We start from the raw sequence: 20,974 nt of genomic DNA on the forward strand, positions 1-20,974 counted from the left end.
TCCTAAAACACCAAATTCCACTGAGACACTTGATGACGCCACTGAGCGACTTAGTCATCTTAAGATGAAAAAACCGAACCCCTCCACGGCACAAAGAAGGGAGGCCTTAAAGGCAAAACTTCTAGAAAGAGGGGAACAATTCGACCCTGAAAAATGGCGCAGGGGAAAAAAGAAAAAACCCAAAAGACCACAGGAGGTAAGGATACCAGGCCCAACTGCGGGTCCAAATGTCGAGACGAGGGTGACCAAGCGCCCTAGAGGCGCAACGGTCACTCCACCCTCGGCAGAAGGACCTGCAAAGAAGGCCAGGTGTTCTACCCAGAGGTCTGAGGGGGTGAAAGACGCAGGGGAACCTGCAACGCCCAATGAAGCATCCTACAGGGACATCACCGCTACCAAAATTGCCATTGTCCCTGATAACTATCCTGAGGCTAAGTTAAATGACGAGCAAGGAGAAAAAATTGAGGAAGCAATCCTGGAAAGACTCCAGCCCTTAGAGGATGGTTCAAGTCCAGCGTTTGCTGGAATCTATATGGAAAAAGGTGCCCTCATCATTGCCTGCCTCAGCGACGCCACCAAGCGATGGCTGGAGGGTTTGTTCCCGGCTCTCAAGCCTTTAGAGGAGCAACTCACCCTCAAAGCAGGGCTGAGAAAGGACATCATGAAATCCACGAGAGTATTCTTCAGAGCACATCCAAAGTTGCTGAAGAAAACTCCAGAAAAATCATAGAAATGTTTACTATGCAAAATCCCACTCTCAATGTCAAGGAGTGGAAGATACTGCCGGCCAAACCAGATCCGAAAGGGTACGGATTCGTCTGTTTCCTGGATGAGGTCTGTTTCAAGGCTGTGCAGTCCACCAACTTCAGAGCCAATCTAGGTTTCTGGCAGGTCTCACTTGTCACAACTCCGGTTAAGGACAATGCTCAGGGTCCTCCAGATCAACCTACAGCATAACAAGGCTGCCTCTGCCGCCTTCTGCCAGTTCTTCCTCAAAGAAGGATTTGACCTGGCACTCATTCAAGAACCATGGCTGCACCAAGGAAGAGTTGCAGGCCTGGGAGAATCAAAGGGTGAGTTAGTTTACTGCACTTCCCTAAGGAATGCCAGAACATGTATTCTCGTGAGGAAGGGCCTGAACTTTCTAACCTTAAACGAATTTTGCTCCAGAGATCTCACTGCGGTGTCAATAACTTGGAGAAATGGTGGCAGGGAATGGAGCACAACAGTAGGCTCGGTTTACCTGCCATACGACTCCAGGGAACCACCTCCATCGAGAGAGCTTGAGCTCTTGGTGGAAGCAACCAGCGCTGGTGGTCAACAACTACTCCTAGGTTGTGACGCCAACGCACACCACGCCAACGGATGGGGAAGCTCGGACACCAATCCAAGAGGTGAGTCTCTCCTTCAATATCTAATTTCAAACAATCTGTATATCTGTAATGTGGGCAACCAACCAACATTTGTCACAAGAACAAGGCAGGAGGTCATAGACATTACTGTTAGTACAGAACGCATTCACAGAGTCATAGAAAACTGGCACGTAAGTAAGGAGGCCTCGTTATCTGACCACAAATACATCTGCTTCTGCATACTAAGTGACACTGTCACCTCCTCCTTCCGTAATCCCAGGAGAACAGACTGGTCACAGTATAACTCTGACCTACAGTTCCAGTTGGGATCCGTGAGTGGGAGGGTCAGCTGCTTTGCAGACATTGACCAAATTGCGACCGACTTGCAGGACGCAATGATCACTTGCTTCCATGACAACTGCCCTCTGGGACAAAGAAAACGCAGTACCAGCACTAGATGGTGGACTGCGGATTTGACTCGCATGAGGGTGGGTGTCAGGAAACTATTCAACCAATGCAAACGGAGCCGTATGTGGGAGCCTTACAGAAGGGCACTTACAGAATACAGCCTTGCAATAAAAAAAGCTAAACAAAATTCATGGAGACAGTTTACACAGGAGGTAAACAGTCTCAGTGCTGCGGCCCGCCTTCAGCGGGTTCTAGCTTCCAAACCTATTGGACTCTTGGGATCTCTTAAGGTACCAGGAGGGCAATATACCACTGGGGTTGGAGGAAGTCTCAAACTTCTCCTTGAGACTCACTTCCCTGGTTGCATTTTTGAGAGTGACGACACAGGAGTGTCCGGTTGCACGAATATAAGTTCTTGGCCGAGAACTGATCGTGAAAGCTGGAATACAGCCAGAAGGGTTGTCACTCTCTCTAAAGTTAAATGGGCAATCAATAAGTTTGGTCCATTTAAGTCTCCTGGGGGAGATGGCATCTATCCAGCCATGCTTCAGCAAGGACCGGATGCCCTCAAGCTCCTCCTATGTGAACTCTTCCGAGCGAGCTTGGCCTACGGGTACATCCCTCAGGCCTGGCGTCTCAGCAGGGTGGTCTTCATTCCCAAAAGAGGAAAAGCAGACTACTCTGATGCTAAATCATTCCGTCCTATCAGTCTTTCCTCATTTCTCCTCAAGACCTTGGAAAGGCTGGTGGAGAGGCACATAAGAAAGGGTGTACTTCTCAACACACCTCTTCATCGCAATCAACACGCCTACCAGCCAGGCAAGTCCTGCGAAACCGCTCTGCACGAGTTGGTCAGCAGAATTGAGGACAGCCTGGCTGCGAAGGAAATAGCCCTATGCACCTTCATGGACATTGAAGGAGCTTTCGACAATGTAACATACGGAGCAATGGTGCGGGGAGTTTGTGAGCGTGGACTCGAGCAATCTCTGTGTAGATGGACAGAGTCTATGCTTAACTCAAGACGCACCGTAGCCGACTTTCTTGGTAAAAAAATTGTGATCGCACCCACAAAAGGATGTCCACAGGGAGGTGTACTTTCACCCCTACTGTGGAACCTTGTGGTGGACGGTCTTTTAACTGAACTCACCAGCAAGGGCATCTTTGTCCAGGGCTATGCAGATGACATAGTCCTCATGGTACAAGGAAAATTCACAAACATTGTAGCTGACGTCATGAACGGCAACCTACAATGTGTTAAACAATGGTGTCTCAGAGAGGGACTCAACATTAATCCTTCTAAGACAGTCGTGGTTCCTTTCACCAGGAAAAAGAACTTGGATTCTCTTTCCAGGCTGAAAATTGGCACTACTCAGCTGGGAGTGTCGAGTACGGTCAAGTATGACCGTATGAGTAAGGACTGACACTTGACTCCAAGCTGACGTGGAACAACCACCTGAATAACGCGCTGCATAAGGCCAAATGGGCGCTCATGACGTCCAGGAGGTTTGCAGGAACCACCTGGGGAATTAAACCCCACAAGCACTCTGGCTATACGAGGCTGTGGTCAGGCCTCAGATTACCTATATGGTTCACTAGTCTGGTGGACAAAGGTGAATCAGATAACTGTCATAGCCAAGCTAGAAAGCATGCAAAGGCTCGGCACGCTACAGGCCACTGGAGCCTTCAGGAGCAGTCCATCAGCTACTCTAGAAGTCGCTCTTGGGCTGCTACCACTGGATATCTTCATCAGATCTGAGGCCCTCAAGGCGGCTTACCGTCTGAGGGTTTCAAATCTGTGGAGGGAAGGCCTGTCAGGGGCAGGCCACTGCGCCATTGCTAAGACGTTGGCTGAGTGTCCTGTGCTTGACATGACCTCGGACTTCCTAAGCAAGGAAGCAGTTTTCACCAAACCCTTTAATGTTGAATTCCGCTCCAGAGATGAGTGGAAACATCAGGAAGGGCACCTCCAAGATATGGAGAGCTTCGTCTGGTACACAGACGGCTCCCTAATCAATGGAAAATCTGGTTTTGGGGTTTACTGTCGATCACCCAGAACAGAACTATCAGGAAGTCTGGGACAATACTGTACCATCTTCCAGGCAGAAATCTATGGCATCTTGGCTTGTGCCAATCTAGGACTAGCCAGACGGTACCAAGACAAAAGGATAGTGATTTTATCTGATTGTCAGGCTGCTCTCAAAGCTCTTGACTCAAATGAAGTCACCTCAAAACTGGTCTGGGAGTGTTTCAACACCCTCTGCAGACTTGCATCACAGAACTCTGTAACTCTCGGCTGGGTCCCAGGCCATGTAGGCATTGGCGGCAACGAGAGTGCAGACAAGCTGGCAAAAAAAGGTGCGAGCAGGCCACTCTTTGGACCAGAGCCATTTTGTGGCATCAGCAAAGCGGCCGCTAAACATGTAATAAACAAATGGTCCAGGGGACAACACCTTGAGCGTTGGCGTAATTATCCTGGACAATCACTTGGCAAAAAACTGCTCTCAGAACCTAGCACCCCCTTCACTCGCTGGCTGCTAAAGCTGGGGAGAGGGCAGGTCAAGCAGGTACTTGCTCTTATCACTGGACACGGCCATTTCAGGAAACATCTCCACACTCTAGGAATTGTCAATGACAAGCAGGAGTGTCGACTTTGTAATCAGTCCGATGAGACTGCTAAACACATCATTCTGGACTCCGATGGAAAGCAGCCAGGTGATGAACCAGACGCTAACATTGGGCAAAAGCTCCTGCACCTAGTTAGGGACACAGGTATAGGCTTACCCACTTAGTGGCAAGTGGGATGCACAATAAGCTTCGGTTGACGTGCTTGGACCTTGAGTCCACCCTCACACAATCAATCAATCAATCCTATAGCTTCATAAAATCCAATAACTGTGCCATCCGAGTAAGAGCTGTGATCGAAATGTTGGTACGTAAAAAATATAAAACAGAATCTGGTGGCCAATCATAATGAATGAATTAAGGTAGGATAGAGTAAGAAATGAGGGATCTGAAGACTTAAGGTTAGTTGGAGCTTGAGAGAAGATAAAATTATGGTTTAAAAATTTGAGAAAATTATGAGACGAGAGAATTGTTAGGAAATGTTGTGGATTGTGATATAGGGAAGTAAACCAAGAGGTAGACTAAGGTGAACGAAGGAAGTGAAGAGAATGTGAAATGTCAGATGGTGGAAGGAAAGGAAATTGTGAATAGATAGAAGAAGTTGGAGATGCCTAGTCAACATCTAGATCCAGGAATAACAAAAGAGGATATGTATTTATGAGTCATTCGAGCATTTAAGAATATTAGATTAGGTTGGTAGCGAATCAATCTTCATACACTCTTACGAAAACAACTATTTGGTGAGAAATTACAACAAAACATTCAACCTTATTGTTACTTTAACTTGTATAGTTTCACAACCATATAAGTTAACCAAATCTCTTTGTAATACCAGGTTCTTTCTGTATTATCACAAGCAGAAGCATATTTCCTAGTCAGTGTTTACACACATACCTCTTGTATCTTGGCCTCTCTGGCCAGCTCGGCTCCGCATACATGGAACAGCTGGGGGTAGAGAGCGATCAGATCACATATGACCTGTGACTCAGCCCGCGACCACCCTCCTTCCAGACCAGTCTGTAAAATGGCAGAAAACAATTTAACAAATTACCTTCTGCATTTCTCCCCGTACACATAGAACTGGAATGAAGAAAAATTCTTGAAGCATTACACAAGTAACCTACTTAAAAATATTCTAATCAAAAAGGTATTAAAGTATGCACTTTGCCATAGTATGGTAACATTTTTTGAACCAAAAAGTACTTGTACACATTAGTATCCAGTGAGATTTTAGGATTAGGTGAGGTTTTAGGACGTAGGTTCCCATCATACGTCAACACTCAATTGATGTTGACATGATAGTTATGTTGTGGGATTGGTTTTGTTTTGACAATAGCTTATGGTGGTAAAAACTAAGATATAATACAGAGTGTTTAAAAAAGAAACATCCAGTTTTAAATGCTAATATCTGAAAACCTAATGAGCATAAAAATATCAGGATATATTTGCTTTACACGCTAAAATGTTAACCAACTGTAATGGTAAAAAGTTTTTAATGATGCATTAAAATTCAAAAGTGATATTTTTCAATAAGCTTTCCCCCATTTGGGTCATGGATTACTTTACTTTTGATTTGCAGATCAGTTTGCAAAATAGATTTTGCCCAGAACTTAGTATTAAAACATGAAACTAAACCTTCAAGAGATAGTCTTTGGACTTTATTTCCATATTTTAAATATGCATTTCTACTTTCGACAAAATTGTCTACAACGATGATGCTATTCCTATAATTTTATTATGTATATGATGTTTGATTCAGGTCCTGTACTTCTGTAGATCATACAAATTTAGTTTGATAAACCATGCAAATCTACCATTTTCCACTGAATTCAAATGAACACTATGTGAAAATGGATACTTACAATGGACTTTTATCCCATTTGACTAGGCATGAAATTGAAAGAACATTTTATTTATAGCACATTTTATAATAGAAAAAAAGGAAAAAAATATAGCTGAGAATAACTAATTAGAACCTTCTCTTCATTAGAAAGCCATGCAAAAAGATGGTTTTTTTAAATACATTTACTAAATCTTCCCAACCACCTGAAATTAAAGTACTTCTAGGTTTTAGATTACATATGAATTACTAACACACTGTCCTATAAGTTTCAAAGAGGAAAGTTGGTTAGACAGAACAAAGTATCGTAGAATTATGTTATTTACACAAAACAACTTTATCCATTTGCTTAAATGTTGATGTCATGATCAACCAGAGCTAAAAAGTTAAATTTTGTTTTTAATACTAATTGTGTTAGAATAAAAAAAAAAAAATTGTAACTAACGAATTGACAAACACAGTATTTTTTGTGTTCTTCTAGACTTAACTATGCCGAAATTTAACTATTAGCTTTTGACAACTAGACTACCAAATCAAAAATCCATTTGTTTTAAGATCTTGTTTCATAGATGAATTTATTGTTGCACTGCTTTTTTGTTTCATAGACGAATTTATTGTAAGCACTGCAAAGACAATCTATTTGCATTTTAACAAGGGATATGATTTTTACCACTGTTATAAATCCTTATTAGAGGCTTAGAATTAGTCAGGAAAACAGAAGAATGAGTTATCAGAAATAGTCCAAATGTAACTGGATTATAATTGTATTACACATCCAGTTTTAAAAGATTAACATCCAATGTATTAAATTGTTACCAAACAAACATTCCCTATACTTTAACCCTATTACCCTCCAAATGTGTGGTTAAGTACTACCATTGTTTTTTGGATACTAAAGTAGACATTCCATCTATGTGGACCAGCTGTGCAGCCAATTTTGTATTAAAAAGAACATTGTTGAATGAGCGACTAACAAAAAACAATATAGTTTATTCTATTTTGGTCCTTAACTTTTGTGACTGCCAATATGATACATAAAAAATAAAAAAAAATTTACAACAAGTCGACTTTTCAATTTGGCTTGGTCAAAACATTGGCATGTTCTACGGAAATCAGTAATTTATGACAGTACCAGTAACTTAAGTTAACTTCGTCCATTTTAATTATATAATAAAACTGGCCACAGCTTAAACCTGGGAATGAAAAGTCTAGTTCTATCCATATTCAATGGTTCTACCAAGTCAACCTTACCATCAAGCCACCATAACCGTGCCGGAGCGACCAAACTAACAAAAGTGAAAAATGACCCTACATGATGCTGTGGTACCTCTACGTGCATGAGTGTCGGTCCCCAGATAGCTGCGAGGTTCTCTACAGGCATCAAATTGCGTTCACACTGCAGACTGATGTGGTAGAGGTGACCCATCAGACGACGGACGGTTACATAGTTCACTGGAGGAAGCTTCTCCAGCTGACTACGGTACAGTGAGACCTTCTCCTCCTCACTGCACTCTAGTCCTACAACAACAGTGGCTGTAGCAAGAAATGTCAGCAGTCAATGGGAGCTGAATAACACACAGTGTATTGAGGAAGTTCCTTTCTATCAAAATGTCAAATAAACAAAATTGTAAATAAGGAAATGTAAATGGAAGGTGGAAGGCTTGCAGAAGCCATTTACTAGTAAGTTACAAAGATTATTCTACACTCTTGCATAAATATTCAGCTTAATGGCATACACAAGTGTGTATCACTGACAGGTAATTCAGTAGATGGACAATGATTGTTTTCGAACATGGAATAACTTAATTTGATTTAATACAAACCCAACACACCAGACCACTTTGTAAAATTAAAGACAAAGATGAGTGAAATTTGTTAGCTTTAACCTGACAAGGTCAGCAGAATCTTTGTCTAGGACCATTTATGAATTAAAAAACACAGCTTACCTTCTTTACAAAAAAGTTTTAACACTTCATTAAATCAGATTGGAAATAAAAGTTCGGGCAATTTGTCAGATTGATTGTATTGACGGTGTTTTTGGTTAAAAAATCCATAGTGGTCCACTATGTTTGGCTAGCATCTCATGGGCTGGACAATATATTCATCTAACTCTCTTCCGAGGTAAAGTATTCTTTAATAATTAGTCAAAAGAAATATATTAATCTACTACTTACCACCAGCGTTACACAACACTTTGTGCAGTTCTGTGGTGAGTAAGGGCTCGGGAAGGTCTCTAAAGAAGCGTTTCAGCACACTGGCTACGTCATGTTCTGTGTAGTCATTTCTGGTGATTTGAACGGCCCATGCGTCTTTTTGGAACGCTGTGAGTAGCTTGGCGACATTGGTGTTACTACCACTCCGCCGGTATATTCCTTCAGTCATACTGCCTGCAACCGTAACATAACATCTGTAATGGATTGGCTCATACTTTTAGAACTCGTTTTGAGTTCCTAGATCTTTAAGATAACTAGACATATTTCCAGATTATCTACCTCCTAAATTGTAGTTCAGTTTATGGTGTGGTTGCCACTAGTAGTAAAATCTACTAATATTAAACTTATAGCCTACAATGTTATTTGATGATACCATACCACACCACTTAAGAGTTAAATTTGATATGTGTTTTTGGCCTTGAATCCCATAATACCGCTTATCCTGAACTTAAGATACTTAGGCCACTGTGGTGTCGTAACACTTGAAGTTAGTGATGTGTCAAAATCGAATCTCAAAACCACCAAAACTTTCGGAAAGTTGCTATTTTGAGATCTTTTTGGCAAGTTTCATCATTCAAAACGAGGTATTGAGTTGATTAGAAATTAATCTCATATTAGTGTTATTACATCAATGTCAGGAGTTTAATTTATTTCAGCCCCTCTTTATTGTTTATAAACAACTATGTTTTTTAAGTTTAAAATGCATTAGTCATGTTATTTATGTTTATGTCAGTGTCAGGAGTCCAATTCCGTTAAGTCTTGATTGGATAATAAACAATCATACCCTGTAATTTTAGTGACCTTAACCAGGCAAGCAAGTAAAAATGTTTCACATAAATGTTTTGAGAAACATCAAATTTTAGTTTCAGTTTTGAGATTCAAAATTTCTGGTTTCAACCATCACTGTTTTAACTACTCTGCTTCATAAAGTCCTATAGTCCTGCAAGACTAAGGTAAACCCTTGAACAGCAAAAGAAATATATAACACCTATAATGCCAACAGCTAATAGCATTATCAATCAACCATCTGGCACTAACCGAAAATAAATCTAGCTACAATGGAAGCAAGCTTTTAAACCCACTCCCTCGCCACCTTTAGGAAATAACAAGAGAGATACTTCAAGAAGAAAACATGACAATGACTCTTCGAGAGGATATTCTATCCGTATGAAGAATTTCTCACTGGAAAAACATAATATGAAGAAAATTCATACAAATAATCTGTCCTACAATATGCAGATGTTGTATTTTTTTTTTTTGAAATTGCAATAGATTCAATTGACTATATGACAATAAACACATTTTGTTCTAGATCCCTACCATGCGCAGATACGAAGTTTATACACTTGTCGATGATGGTTGGCAGATCGTCCTTGGTGAGTTGTTGGTCGCGCAATGTCGGACCATTGTCCACCGCAGCTTCGTGAATAACACGGCACCACGCTCGCGACTCATGCGGCTCGTTCATCTGCAGGTAGTAAGCACAGTTGGGCCCGTCCACTCGTATTTGGGGTCCTTTGACGGCCACTCGTGAACAACCTTCTACACCGGCAAGATCCTGGAGAACTAAACAACACAATGAGTTTAAAGATAAAGTTTTTGCATGTACTACTTTGCAATGGGGTAAAACCAATACAGTGGAAACCCAATAACAAGGCCGTCAATAACAAGTCACCCTTAAACATGATTAGTTGAATATTTTTCATTGTCTTTCCTAAATTCAGAAATAAGATAGTAAGACATTATGTTAGCAGTTATCTGTTACAGTTACCTATTAATGTATTAGTAAGATCGTATTGTACTATACCAAGGTGAAATTGGATAGGGTCCATCCAAAATAAGTTTTTAAAAAGCTTTTTCATTATTTAATCACCTTTGGATAAAAGGTTGTATTATTTGTATGATGATGGTTTAATAATATTGAACTAAACCCCATTAGGCCTATATAAGTAAAGGGGGCACCCTGATATTTGGGGGGGACATCCCCCCAATCCAGCCCCCTGGGACCACTGGGATCATGCTGGAAAAATAGCAGAGATCTAATAAAACTTTGAATTTACTGAATACATGTGTTTCCAGTACAATAATTATACAATCGAAAGTATGACAATTCCATATTTAAGCTTTGTGTAGCCAAAGGTATCTAATTCAAATTTTTGATGTTTCAAATTGGGCCGTAAAATTAATTGTAGTAGTAATCCCAAGTAGAATGAAATATATCAAACATACAGAATCCTACTCAGCACCAGATTTAAGGTACTTGAGTCCCTAGGCCAAATCAACCTGAGCGGTCATCGCTCCTTGGTGGAACTTTCTGCGATTGCGGTGGAATTGTAACCATCTCCTGAGATCACAGGGGTATTATCATAGCCACCTACGATCGTAGACATCTTTCACAATCACGGGGACATCACCATAGACACCGGACAGAACTAACAATAAAATTGGCTTCAACTGTTCCATAAGGATGAGAAATCTACTACTAACCAAATAACAATGAAACTCTCCAGGTCACTAGCTAGAATTCACAGCTGTAATAATATTAGGGGAAAAGCAGTGCGTCTAAACCTAAAAAATAATGTGCGATAAATATCTTTGATATAAGTTTTTATCACACACTTACATCAATTATAATTTTATTTAAGTTTTCACAACAATGAGTTCAAAGATTTATATTTATCATGAAAATGTATGTTTTGATTACGAATAAAAACTATCACATACCATTCTTAACAGATCAGACCAAAACCCAAGATAAAATAAATAAATACGTACATAATACAACAATCAAAATGACTCTTTCCCTTCTAGAATAAAATTGTTAATCAATTGATAAATTTACAGTAATAATCGGAACTAATTCATTGATGTAAAGGTTTCAAGGTCAAATTTCAGTATGACTGTCTACTCTACTTATACAGAGTGATTCATTATAAAAGTATTTGTTTAATGGTTAGTCAGATTCTCTGAAACATCTATTTACTTTTCGTTTATATTAGATGTTTATAAAATCAAAATCAAGTAAAATATTGAAACCCATATCAAAAGGTTACCAAATAATTTACCATCGTAAAATATATAATTTTAAACAATAGAAAAAAAATAACTTTAACAAAAACCTTACTCTCTTTCAATCAAACAATATATTTAGAAACAGATTAAATCAAGCTGAATAGAACAAAAATCTAATGGAGATCAAGAATTCATGTACTAAAAATATATACAATGGCCTTAAGTTTTAGCCACCCTCCAATGGTTAATACATTAACTTTGTCAATAGTCAAAGCTTTAGCCAACGCTCGAGAGGCTCAAAACTTTGCTGATTTTTCTATATATTTACTTCTGATATGGAAATTCTACATAGTACCAAGAAGACATTTGAAATCCGGTAGGCTTATTTGTAATTTATGAAAAGATAGTTAGTTTCATTTTTATTTTTTTAAAGTGTTTATTTAATTGTTGTTTGTGTCTGCTGGAGTGTAGATAAGTAGTTATCTTTGACCTAAAAAGCAATTTCTAAAATGAAATACAGTAGTCTTAAATTATTAGTATGTTAAAATAGTGATTTTTCCATGTACTTTAGCACAAGATGCAAACTATCCAACAACTCAAATTTCTTTTTTGCAGTGTGAAAATGATTTTGATTGACAAGATTTATTTTGATTGTTTTACAGACATAATGAAATGAAATGAAACGTTTATTTATCCCAATTTCATTACAGAAGATAATAAAACAGAAAGCAAGATTAACTAGTACAATTATTGTCAGATGAATCTGCCATACTTAAGGGATAGGCCTACATGGGCAGGTGCCTGTGCGTAGGCCTCTCTGTTATCAGTCTACGTAATTTTAAGGGCAAAAAACTGAATACGGGAAAGATCTTTTTACTTAAATATTTGAAAGAAAACTTTATGCGTTTGTGAGAATGTCGGCGACGACAACCAAAGCCAGTTCAATCAAAAGAAGACATTTAAAGGGTGAACTACGACATTTATGTAATATTAAATATGAACATATAAAATATAAATAAAATATGAATAATATGAACACATTTAAGATTAAAAGAACAAATACACTAAAAGTAGTTTGTTTTTTTTTTGTATTATTAACTTCTTCAATTATTATTCTTGAGAAAAAATATATGCGTTAGTATCTTGACAAGGGACGTTTTCAAAAATGTAAGGCCAGTTTGCAAATCTACGCGACACGTTCTTTCCAATGAGACGTCAATGGATAAAATCGCTTAAGAAATGGCGGATTAGTTCAACCGACAAACTTTGTGTTCGCATATCAATTATATAGATTTTAAAAAACAAACATACAAAATTCATATTCTGTTGTAAATTTAACTGTAAATTTTGAAAGAAAAATACGGTGTAAACTTGGTTATCTAATGATACTAAGTGTATTATTTGAATAAATATATATATGCACCACTTATATGCACCCAGTTGAAGAGTGTTCAAAATCATAGTGTTCTCTTGATGCTTTGATCTGGTTGAACCAACAAAGATTATGGATTTAGTTACGTAATTCATTTGTTTATCAAACAGCTGTTGTAAACAACTGGAGAGTTGTAAAACAATGAGTCACTATTGGGTAGACTGACGACCGTGACCTCAAATGAAACTCAATCAATTGCCGTTAACCGATCACACACAGCAATTATGTCGTTAAGGACCAAGTCAGAACATAAAACATCTAAATACATCTTCCTATAAAATAATTGGGAACTAAAAATAAAAAAAACCCTTTAAACTTAAAAAAATGAAAATAATTTACTTAATTAAAATGTGTATTATCGACACAAACAAATTATAAAAAAAGTACATAGGCTACCATTAGAAAAATATAAAATGTTGTTTCTAGTTGACAAATTTCAAATTAGGCTAACTTACCACTTGGGTGTTTAATATCAGGTACAAATAAATACAGCTTACAAATCACAGTAGTAGGCCTACTATTTGCTCAGAGGGTAAACATGCTTTAAACATTTCTATTTACCCTGTTTATACAATCCAAAAGATGTAATTCAAAATCTAATTGTATAGTTTGTATATTAAATATTAAATAAGTCTAGTTACAAATTTTAAATTAGGCTTTGTTATAGCCTATATTTGTCAACTGTAAGAAGAAAATATGGCCAATGTTTGTCTTTCAACTATATGTCAATATGACGAAAAAAATTTGTTAACAATAAGTAATAACTTAAAATCATAAATAATAATTAGATTATAATTGAGTTTTAACAGCAGCAGGAAGGAAGCTGCTAAGATTACACTAGAGTGACTCATGCTAACAATTTGTCTCCTTATCTTAAAAGAGATAAAAATTGAGTACTGCAAGCTAAACTAAACTGCTCCATAACTTTACGAGCCTCATCTTTAGTTCAGAGTACAACCTATAGTGCATAAATTACAAGTACAAGTTCTTACTTTGCATAGATTACAAAATATAAAAAAATGTAGATACAATATTATTTTATGGATATTATTAATGTAATTTTGTTATTTGGGTAGACCTATTGTTGTTCATATATGAGGCATACTGTACTAGTATCATGTATTAGCAATTTCAATTAAAGCAATGTTGGTACAATGTTTATGTACGGTAATTAATTTACCAGAATATTGAATGTTTAACAATCCTCTGCGATGCGCATCAAAACTTTTGATTAATTACAGTAACATTCTTGGAATAATGATCAACAGTTATGTAATTTAAAATCTTCATATCAGATGTATGATTCACTCGTGTAAACAAATTGAAATATTCACCAAACCATACATGTATTGTATTAAAAAACTGTTATTCCCGTGGTAGAAAATGATCTCACCATATTATTGAAAAATAAAAACAGAAGGACACGACACAATACTAGTTCTGAAATAAAATTCCTTCTTTTAAAAATTCTTTTGACTACCTGATATTAAAGCAAAACTTGAAACACAACTAAACTAAAACGTTGTTTAGATACTGATAAAATGCTAAAATGGCAGTCAGTACCATAATGATTCATTCAATGTTGTATTTAATACAATAACAATACCGCTTTTAAAACTAAAGAAGTATTATGAGAACCAGGGGCGGCTCCAGGAATATTTTTTTGGGTAGGCCTTACAAGGATCAAGAAAGGACGAGAGGTTTGAAGAACTTCCCCACAAAAAGGGCGGAATTTTAAAATTTAAATGCAAAATAATTAGTTTGAATTATTTCCCTTTATTTGAATATAATTAAATTTCTTTATTTGTTTATAATTTTGAAATATCTACCAAAGTTTTTGGTACGTCCGGGCCTACCTGGCCTGCCCTCTGGAGCCGCCCCTGAGAGAATGCATAAGAAAAATATTATGATAGTTTAAAAACAATCGTAATTTGTTTAAATAAATTATACAAGTGTAAGAAAAATTTGAAAGGAAATGAATAAATTACTCACCAACACATCTTGCCTTTCGCAGGTCTATCTCGCACACTTTCCTTTTGCTTGGGTTGAAAAACAGAGTTCGCTTGTGAAGAAGAATCCAAGCAGCTACCCAACCTCCACTGATTCCTTCCTAGAAATGTAATGTTGTGCATAACTTTTATACTAAAACTTTTTTTAACCAGGATAGTATAAAATACTTCCGCCGCAGCAAACCTGCAGAAAAAGCAAATTTCCATTTACCTGACTGAATTTCTACTATAATATTCCCAAAAATTTTCAAATTTATTTTTTATTTAAATAACGTTAATTTTAATGAGTACTTAGGTTTGCTGCTATAGGGAAGGTATTGAGGTGTTTTTTATTCAAATGTTGATATCTTAGTATGAAAGTGACTGAATTGCCAAATTTGATTAAAATCTAAACATAAACAAGCAAACTACAACAGTTTATTCTCCATAAGAATAACATGGGAATTTTAAATTTACAATTTTTTGTATTATCTCCATAACTGTTAATAGGGCACAACTAAGCTTTAATGTACAAAATTATTTCTTTTTTTAAGCTCTACAAAATGATCTGGAAAGAAATTGTAAAATTTTATGTTTTAAGCGTCAAAAATGGGAAAACCCAATTTTCACCCCATAAAACCCCCCCCACCTAAACCCCCGTTCCCATAGTCCGATCAAGCTGGTTCGCGAACTCGTTTGAATAAATGTAGGTTTACACGTTTCTACCAAATTTCATCAAAATCGGATAATTTTTGCTCAAGTTATCGCGCTAACGGACACATATATATATATATATATAGGCCTATATAACAAAAAAGTAAATCGGTCCCGGATCCCGGTCTTACCATGAGTACTACGGTAATAGCATATTCCCTATATGGGAAATTCACTAATGTATATGGGAAATTCGTTAAAAGTAGTTAATGAAACAAAAGTCTTTTAAATTGAATTCTTAACACAATATATGTATATATGAATTTGAACAGAGGGTAATTTTGGTCTCTGGGGACCTTAAAATTAAAAAATAAATCGGTTCTGTGTCTTGGTGTTACCACGAGACCTACGGTAATAGCTTATTCCCAATATGGGAAATTTGCTAAAAGGGACCAAAAACAAACAAGCTTAAGGACAAACTTAAAAATTTCCACCTAAATTCATGAATAGGAGATGCTGTGTTTACCTGAGTAATACATGATTTGCAGAGTAAAAATATAAATAAATAATCTAGTTTGCAAAGATTTAGAAGCAATAGTTGACATTGTCCAAGATCACGCACTATCCTAACAAGAGAACACCAATAGTCAACTAGCATAATGGCAAAATCGTGAACATCTCCCTTGATCACGGAAACATCATCATCAAAATCATCATTCGCAATTGCGGCAAAATCACCGATAGTTGGAATAAATCCTGTCCCAAGAAAATCCTTTGTTTAATTGTCAAGAATATTTTCCCCAAAAATTTCCTGACATTTCAGGTGGTGTCCATCCCTTTACTAAACTAGTAGGCTATGTTGGTTAATGAAACTAAATCTCCACAAAGGATTTTTAAAATCATATCTGGGTAAGGATTTGCAAGGTCTCACCTTAAAATAGCACCAGCCAGCCCTAGTGTAGTCAGCTGTTAGTCTTGGAGGGAACACGAGAGTCAGACTCTCTAAGAGTTTCTGCATCCAGATTCTACGTTCAGTAGTTCCCGGAGACCCCAAGAGGTGGGGCTTGTCTCGCTGAGAGCAACTGATCTCCATACAGTAAATGTCCTCTCCATCATTGCTACAAAATTTTTGATTTGTCAAAATGATTTGGTTAACTTATTGAATTTTTGATAATGAGGTGGTTAAATACACTAGCCTACATCTTTTACTCGATGTACAGCAATCAGTTTGGTTATCTTATTTTGAGTCTAAAGCGAAACTAAGTTTATATTCCTCTGCATGAGTGCTATGTATTTTGTCATGCCAAGAAGGTGCAATAGGCTACCTTGCAAATATTGCTCAGTAAAAATTCAGATTATTTAGGACATTTCGCCAAGAAATAAAACTATAAAATTACGTGCTTAGTTTAATTACAAAATTGAAACTAAAGTTGGTAATGATGTTAATTTCTTTAAATTTTTGTAGTTTTAAGTTTTTTTGTCCCAATAAGGATAGTTATTAATATTTTCAACCATACTTGCTAGTGAATTTTGGGCTAGCTGAAAATATGTTGATGCTTATTACACAGCGTAATAATAATTTACCTTAGCTTGGTCTCTCTGACAATCTGCAGACTATAGATGAGTTCAACCATGATAACATCTTTGTTTGAACTGTTACGTTCAGCAGAAAACATCAATCGACCTTCGGCCAACTGACACCACTTCTGAACAAAGTCTTTTTGCTTCTCTCCTCCTGAAGGAGATCTGAAGAGGAAACCACTGTGCAGAGGGCCTGAGGCCAAGTTAATTACTGGTCTTTCTAGGTTATCTTCAGAGGAACTTTGGTCTGTGGTGACCGTACCAAGATCTTCACCTTCTTTAAGTTTTGATTTCCTTATCACGCCAGGAGACCACTGTGAAGTATCGGTTACTTTTTTGAACACTTGTTTCATGTTCCGCACTATGTTCGATGATCGTTTCTTTCCCGCACACAATTCTCTGTCTGGTGAACCACAAGGAGTATTTTCAGCTGTCGCACTTTCATCGGGAGCTTGATTCTCTTTGCTTTCACCATTTAATGTTTCATCACTAACCGCAACACTGGTGATAGGTCTCTGATACAGAAAATATTCCACATCGTTTGGTATTTCAGGAGTTTCTTTTGACTCGTCAGTTATTGAATCGTATCTGGTGGGAGGTATTGGAAGAGAAGCAGTCTCAAACGTGTCTTCCAGCCTCATGAACTCATCAGTGTTCAAAACTGGGAGACTTTCGGTTTCTACTTTAGAATCCAGTTTAGTTTCAGCATTTAATCTCTCATAAAGTGGATCAAATTCTGAAAATAGCGTCTTAGCAGAAAATTTGTTTTTAACTTGGTTGGTTGCCAGATTAATATTTTCTTTGAACTTAGATGACATCAAAGGATGCCAATTTGTGTACAGCTCATTTGGCACAGACATCGAGCTTCCTTCACTTCCAGTACTTGATACTGTAGATTGCTGCCTTACAGCTTTTGAATCTGATTTATTATTAAACTTTAATGGTTGTAGAGGTTTCAAGGCGGTTGTTTTGTGTTCAGTGTCAGAAGACTTTATTTGAAATTTTTTCTCCGCGTCTTCATTTTCCCGAATAGTTACGTTGACATACTGTTCTGACGTTGGCTGGACATTAACATATTGTTCAGTCTTTGGTTTGGGGATGTGAACTGTGTCATAAAAACTCCAAGATTCTGACCTAGATACTGCAACTCTGTCATGATCACGCATAACAAGAGGGTTGATCCCAAGAATTTGTCCAAAATCACTCTCACTGACACCTGGCCCCTTGGTAACGTTTTCACAGCTTTGTGACGAGTTTGAATCGCTTCCACCTCCACATAAACTTAGGTGTTTCAAGTCAGGTAAGTCTTCATATGTGCTGGCACTGTCTATGTCTTGCATGGAGCTAATTAAACTTGGGCAAGTATAATAATCACCTTGGCTTCCTGAGTGACTCGACCTAGTAGAAAGTTCATCATATAATGACTCATCGGGTAGCGGTGGGGGAGGGTATTCAGGTGGTGGTAAACTAATTTCATCATCTGAATCATAAGCGTTATCATATTTATCTCCCTGAATAGGAGATCCAAATTTTATCGAGCCAAAAATATCTTCTGTCGGTAAAGACTGGCATCTATCTAATCTTGGTTTTACACCGTCTACTTCTTCTTTGGCATTTACAACCGGTACAGCCGACTGACGTTTATGCAAAATACCCCTAACCGACCTCTCAGTTTTTAAGCCAACATTTTTTGTGGTTTCTATTACAGCCTTTCCTTTACCTTGTACGTTTTCGCTGGCAGATTTTAACTTATTTCTTAAGCTCTTGGTTAAAGTGTTGTAACCTTTAGTGATGACATCTTCAAACGAGCTGGGTGTGCTCTCTGAACTTCCCTTGTCCTCTTGGTTAAGAGCTGATGATGGGTGGGATGTCATCTTTACAGCCGATGACCTAGGTAAAGGAACAGGCTTTTTCAGCTGTTGATTACCACTGGTGTTTGCTTCCGGGTGACAAACCGGACTAGTTCTTGGCAGAGGTGTAGGTTTTGTACCAAGCTCATCCATTTTACCCTTAGGCTATCACCTGAAAGAAATAAATTACAGTATATTATTTTTAGTTAATCAACAAGTTATATAAGAAACTAAAATATCAAGAAGAAAATTTCCAAAATCACCAAAATGAGCTCATAACTGGAAAACTACCTAGTCATGAGTAGTAGGGCCTATACTCTTTGGAGGGGGGGGGGGCTACATTTCCGCACTGAAATGTTAATCGTCCTCCAAAAATTACCAATGCGTCCCTTTAGTGGATGACCCTTCAACGGTGTCTGATTTTGAAACACGATTGGTGACATGTAGTTTTTTCCGAGTGTTGAAAAATTAGATAAAAATGTATTAAAACCATGTATAATCAATAAAACTGAGAAAAAACGTGAAAAGGGTCTATCTACTCATTCTCTAGTCACATAGTTTTATCTGTCTCCAGCAGCAGCATGGACGCTCCTCACCCCTAGCCTAGAAAACCATCGTATGAATCATCATCTTAAGACTATCGGCTAAAAGAAAAACCATCAAATGAAACACCGGAAGGTTGAAATCAGTCGTTTGTCCCATCACTACTAAAATTGGTACTTGCCTGATTTACTGTACCCAAATAGAAAGTAGGCCTAGGCCAAATGAAACTCTACCCAAGTTTTGGGAAGCTAAGAATGGTTTGCTATTTATTAGACAACATTCAGTTTGCTTCACTAGTAAGTTTAGAGGTTGTCCAGTGGTCGAAAAATCAACCAAAAATATTTAATGTAAAGACGTCTCTATTTTCACCCCACGCTGTAAATAAAACAGGTGATTTGAATTTCTTCCATTAGTTTGACTGGGACGGTGGCGTCGTCCTGTAATCCAGCTACTAGGAGGTCACGAATTGTGGATATATATATGCATGCAAGTACTGTGGATGCGATAGGTACTCCCTGGTGTGAATTAACGTCCACACTAGTGAGTACTACAACTATCCGCAGTATTTGTTAATACCACGGCAAACATGTGGTTTGGATTCCACTATAAACTGTAGGTCCCTTAGTTGCCATTAGCTGTATGGGCTATTAATTAACAGCCAGCTGTGTCTAAGGAACATAACAGCCTTAGTCAAACTAACAAGACTACAAGATCATGCCACTCATCTTACACTCATATTTGGGTTAAAATATGCACATATAGTGGCGCCCCCATCTTAAATAATTGGTTGATTGATTGATATGTTTATATTTTGTTGTTATTTAGCCACCAGCATGGCAACCCATAGGCCTAAGGCCCATGTTAATTATTTCCAAATTTAAAATTAATTTGTTGTGCTTATTTTTGAGCCTATTTTATTTTATAAAGGGATTCTGCACACTTAACCTACAGGAAAATATCTTTCAAAGAGTATGCGCAGATTTTCCCAACGATGCACACGAGCTGAGAAAAAGGTTTTAAAGAAACATGCTTGTCTTTAATAAATAGATGTCTGGCTGAACTGGGTGAAGTAAACCAAACGCATAGCAAACAATAGACTCTAGGCCCTATTTCCTGAAAACTTAACCTATAAATGTGTTAGAATGTCTAATGAACACAATATATTAGACCCTACTTACAAAAGGGCGATTAAGCTTGAAACATTTACTTTAAGCCTTAAATCGTAGTTTTGAAAACTGAAATCTAGGATTTCGTATTTTTTAGGTATTATCGTGTGAAGCTGTCATAATCACAAGACACAAAGACATTATTTATTTAAATATTTTCTAGTCTTGTCTCTTGCTTAACGTCTACCTAACACTGATGACCCCCTAGTCCCCACACTCCATGAAAAGAAAATAATTTTTAAATTATTGAGCATTTTAGAAAAACATGTCTCTGTTAATATTCACTTCTAAAATTTGACATACGCAGAAGACA

At 37.5% G+C, this 20,974-nt stretch overlaps 1 protein-coding gene across 2 annotated transcripts in view; it reads right to left on the reverse strand.

The window, feature by feature from the left end:
- The window catches only part of LOC128994819 (arf-GAP with Rho-GAP domain, ANK repeat and PH domain-containing protein 3-like), a 33,470-nt gene extending 12,496 nt beyond the window's left edge, over positions 1–20,974 (reverse strand). The window contains exons 1-8 of one of the 2 annotated variants that reach the window (XM_054419617.1): positions 20,674–20,974; positions 17,106–19,124; positions 16,453–16,639; positions 14,872–14,989; positions 9,756–10,001; positions 8,397–8,609; positions 7,550–7,740; positions 5,277–5,399 (exon numbers count right to left, since the gene is read on the reverse strand). In XM_054419617.1, the coding sequence (XP_054275592.1) occupies positions 5,277–5,399; positions 7,550–7,740; positions 8,397–8,609; positions 9,756–10,001; positions 14,872–14,989; positions 16,453–16,639; positions 17,106–19,105 (3,078 nt within the window). In that variant the 5' untranslated portion in view covers positions 19,106–19,124; positions 20,674–20,974. Of the gene's footprint in view, positions 1–5,276; positions 5,400–7,534; positions 7,741–8,396; positions 8,610–9,755; positions 10,002–14,871; positions 14,990–16,452; positions 16,640–17,105; positions 19,125–20,673 lie in introns of both variants that reach the window. The other variant, XM_054419616.1, reaches the window with a different exon arrangement.

The sequence above is a fragment of the Macrosteles quadrilineatus genome, unplaced genomic scaffold, assembly GCF_028750875.1.
Source record: "Macrosteles quadrilineatus isolate MER2022 unplaced genomic scaffold, UCM_ALF_1.0 Scaffold_5__1_contigs__length_97177068, whole genome shotgun sequence".
Classification (NCBI taxonomy): Eukaryota; Metazoa; Arthropoda; class Insecta; order Hemiptera; family Cicadellidae; genus Macrosteles; species Macrosteles quadrilineatus.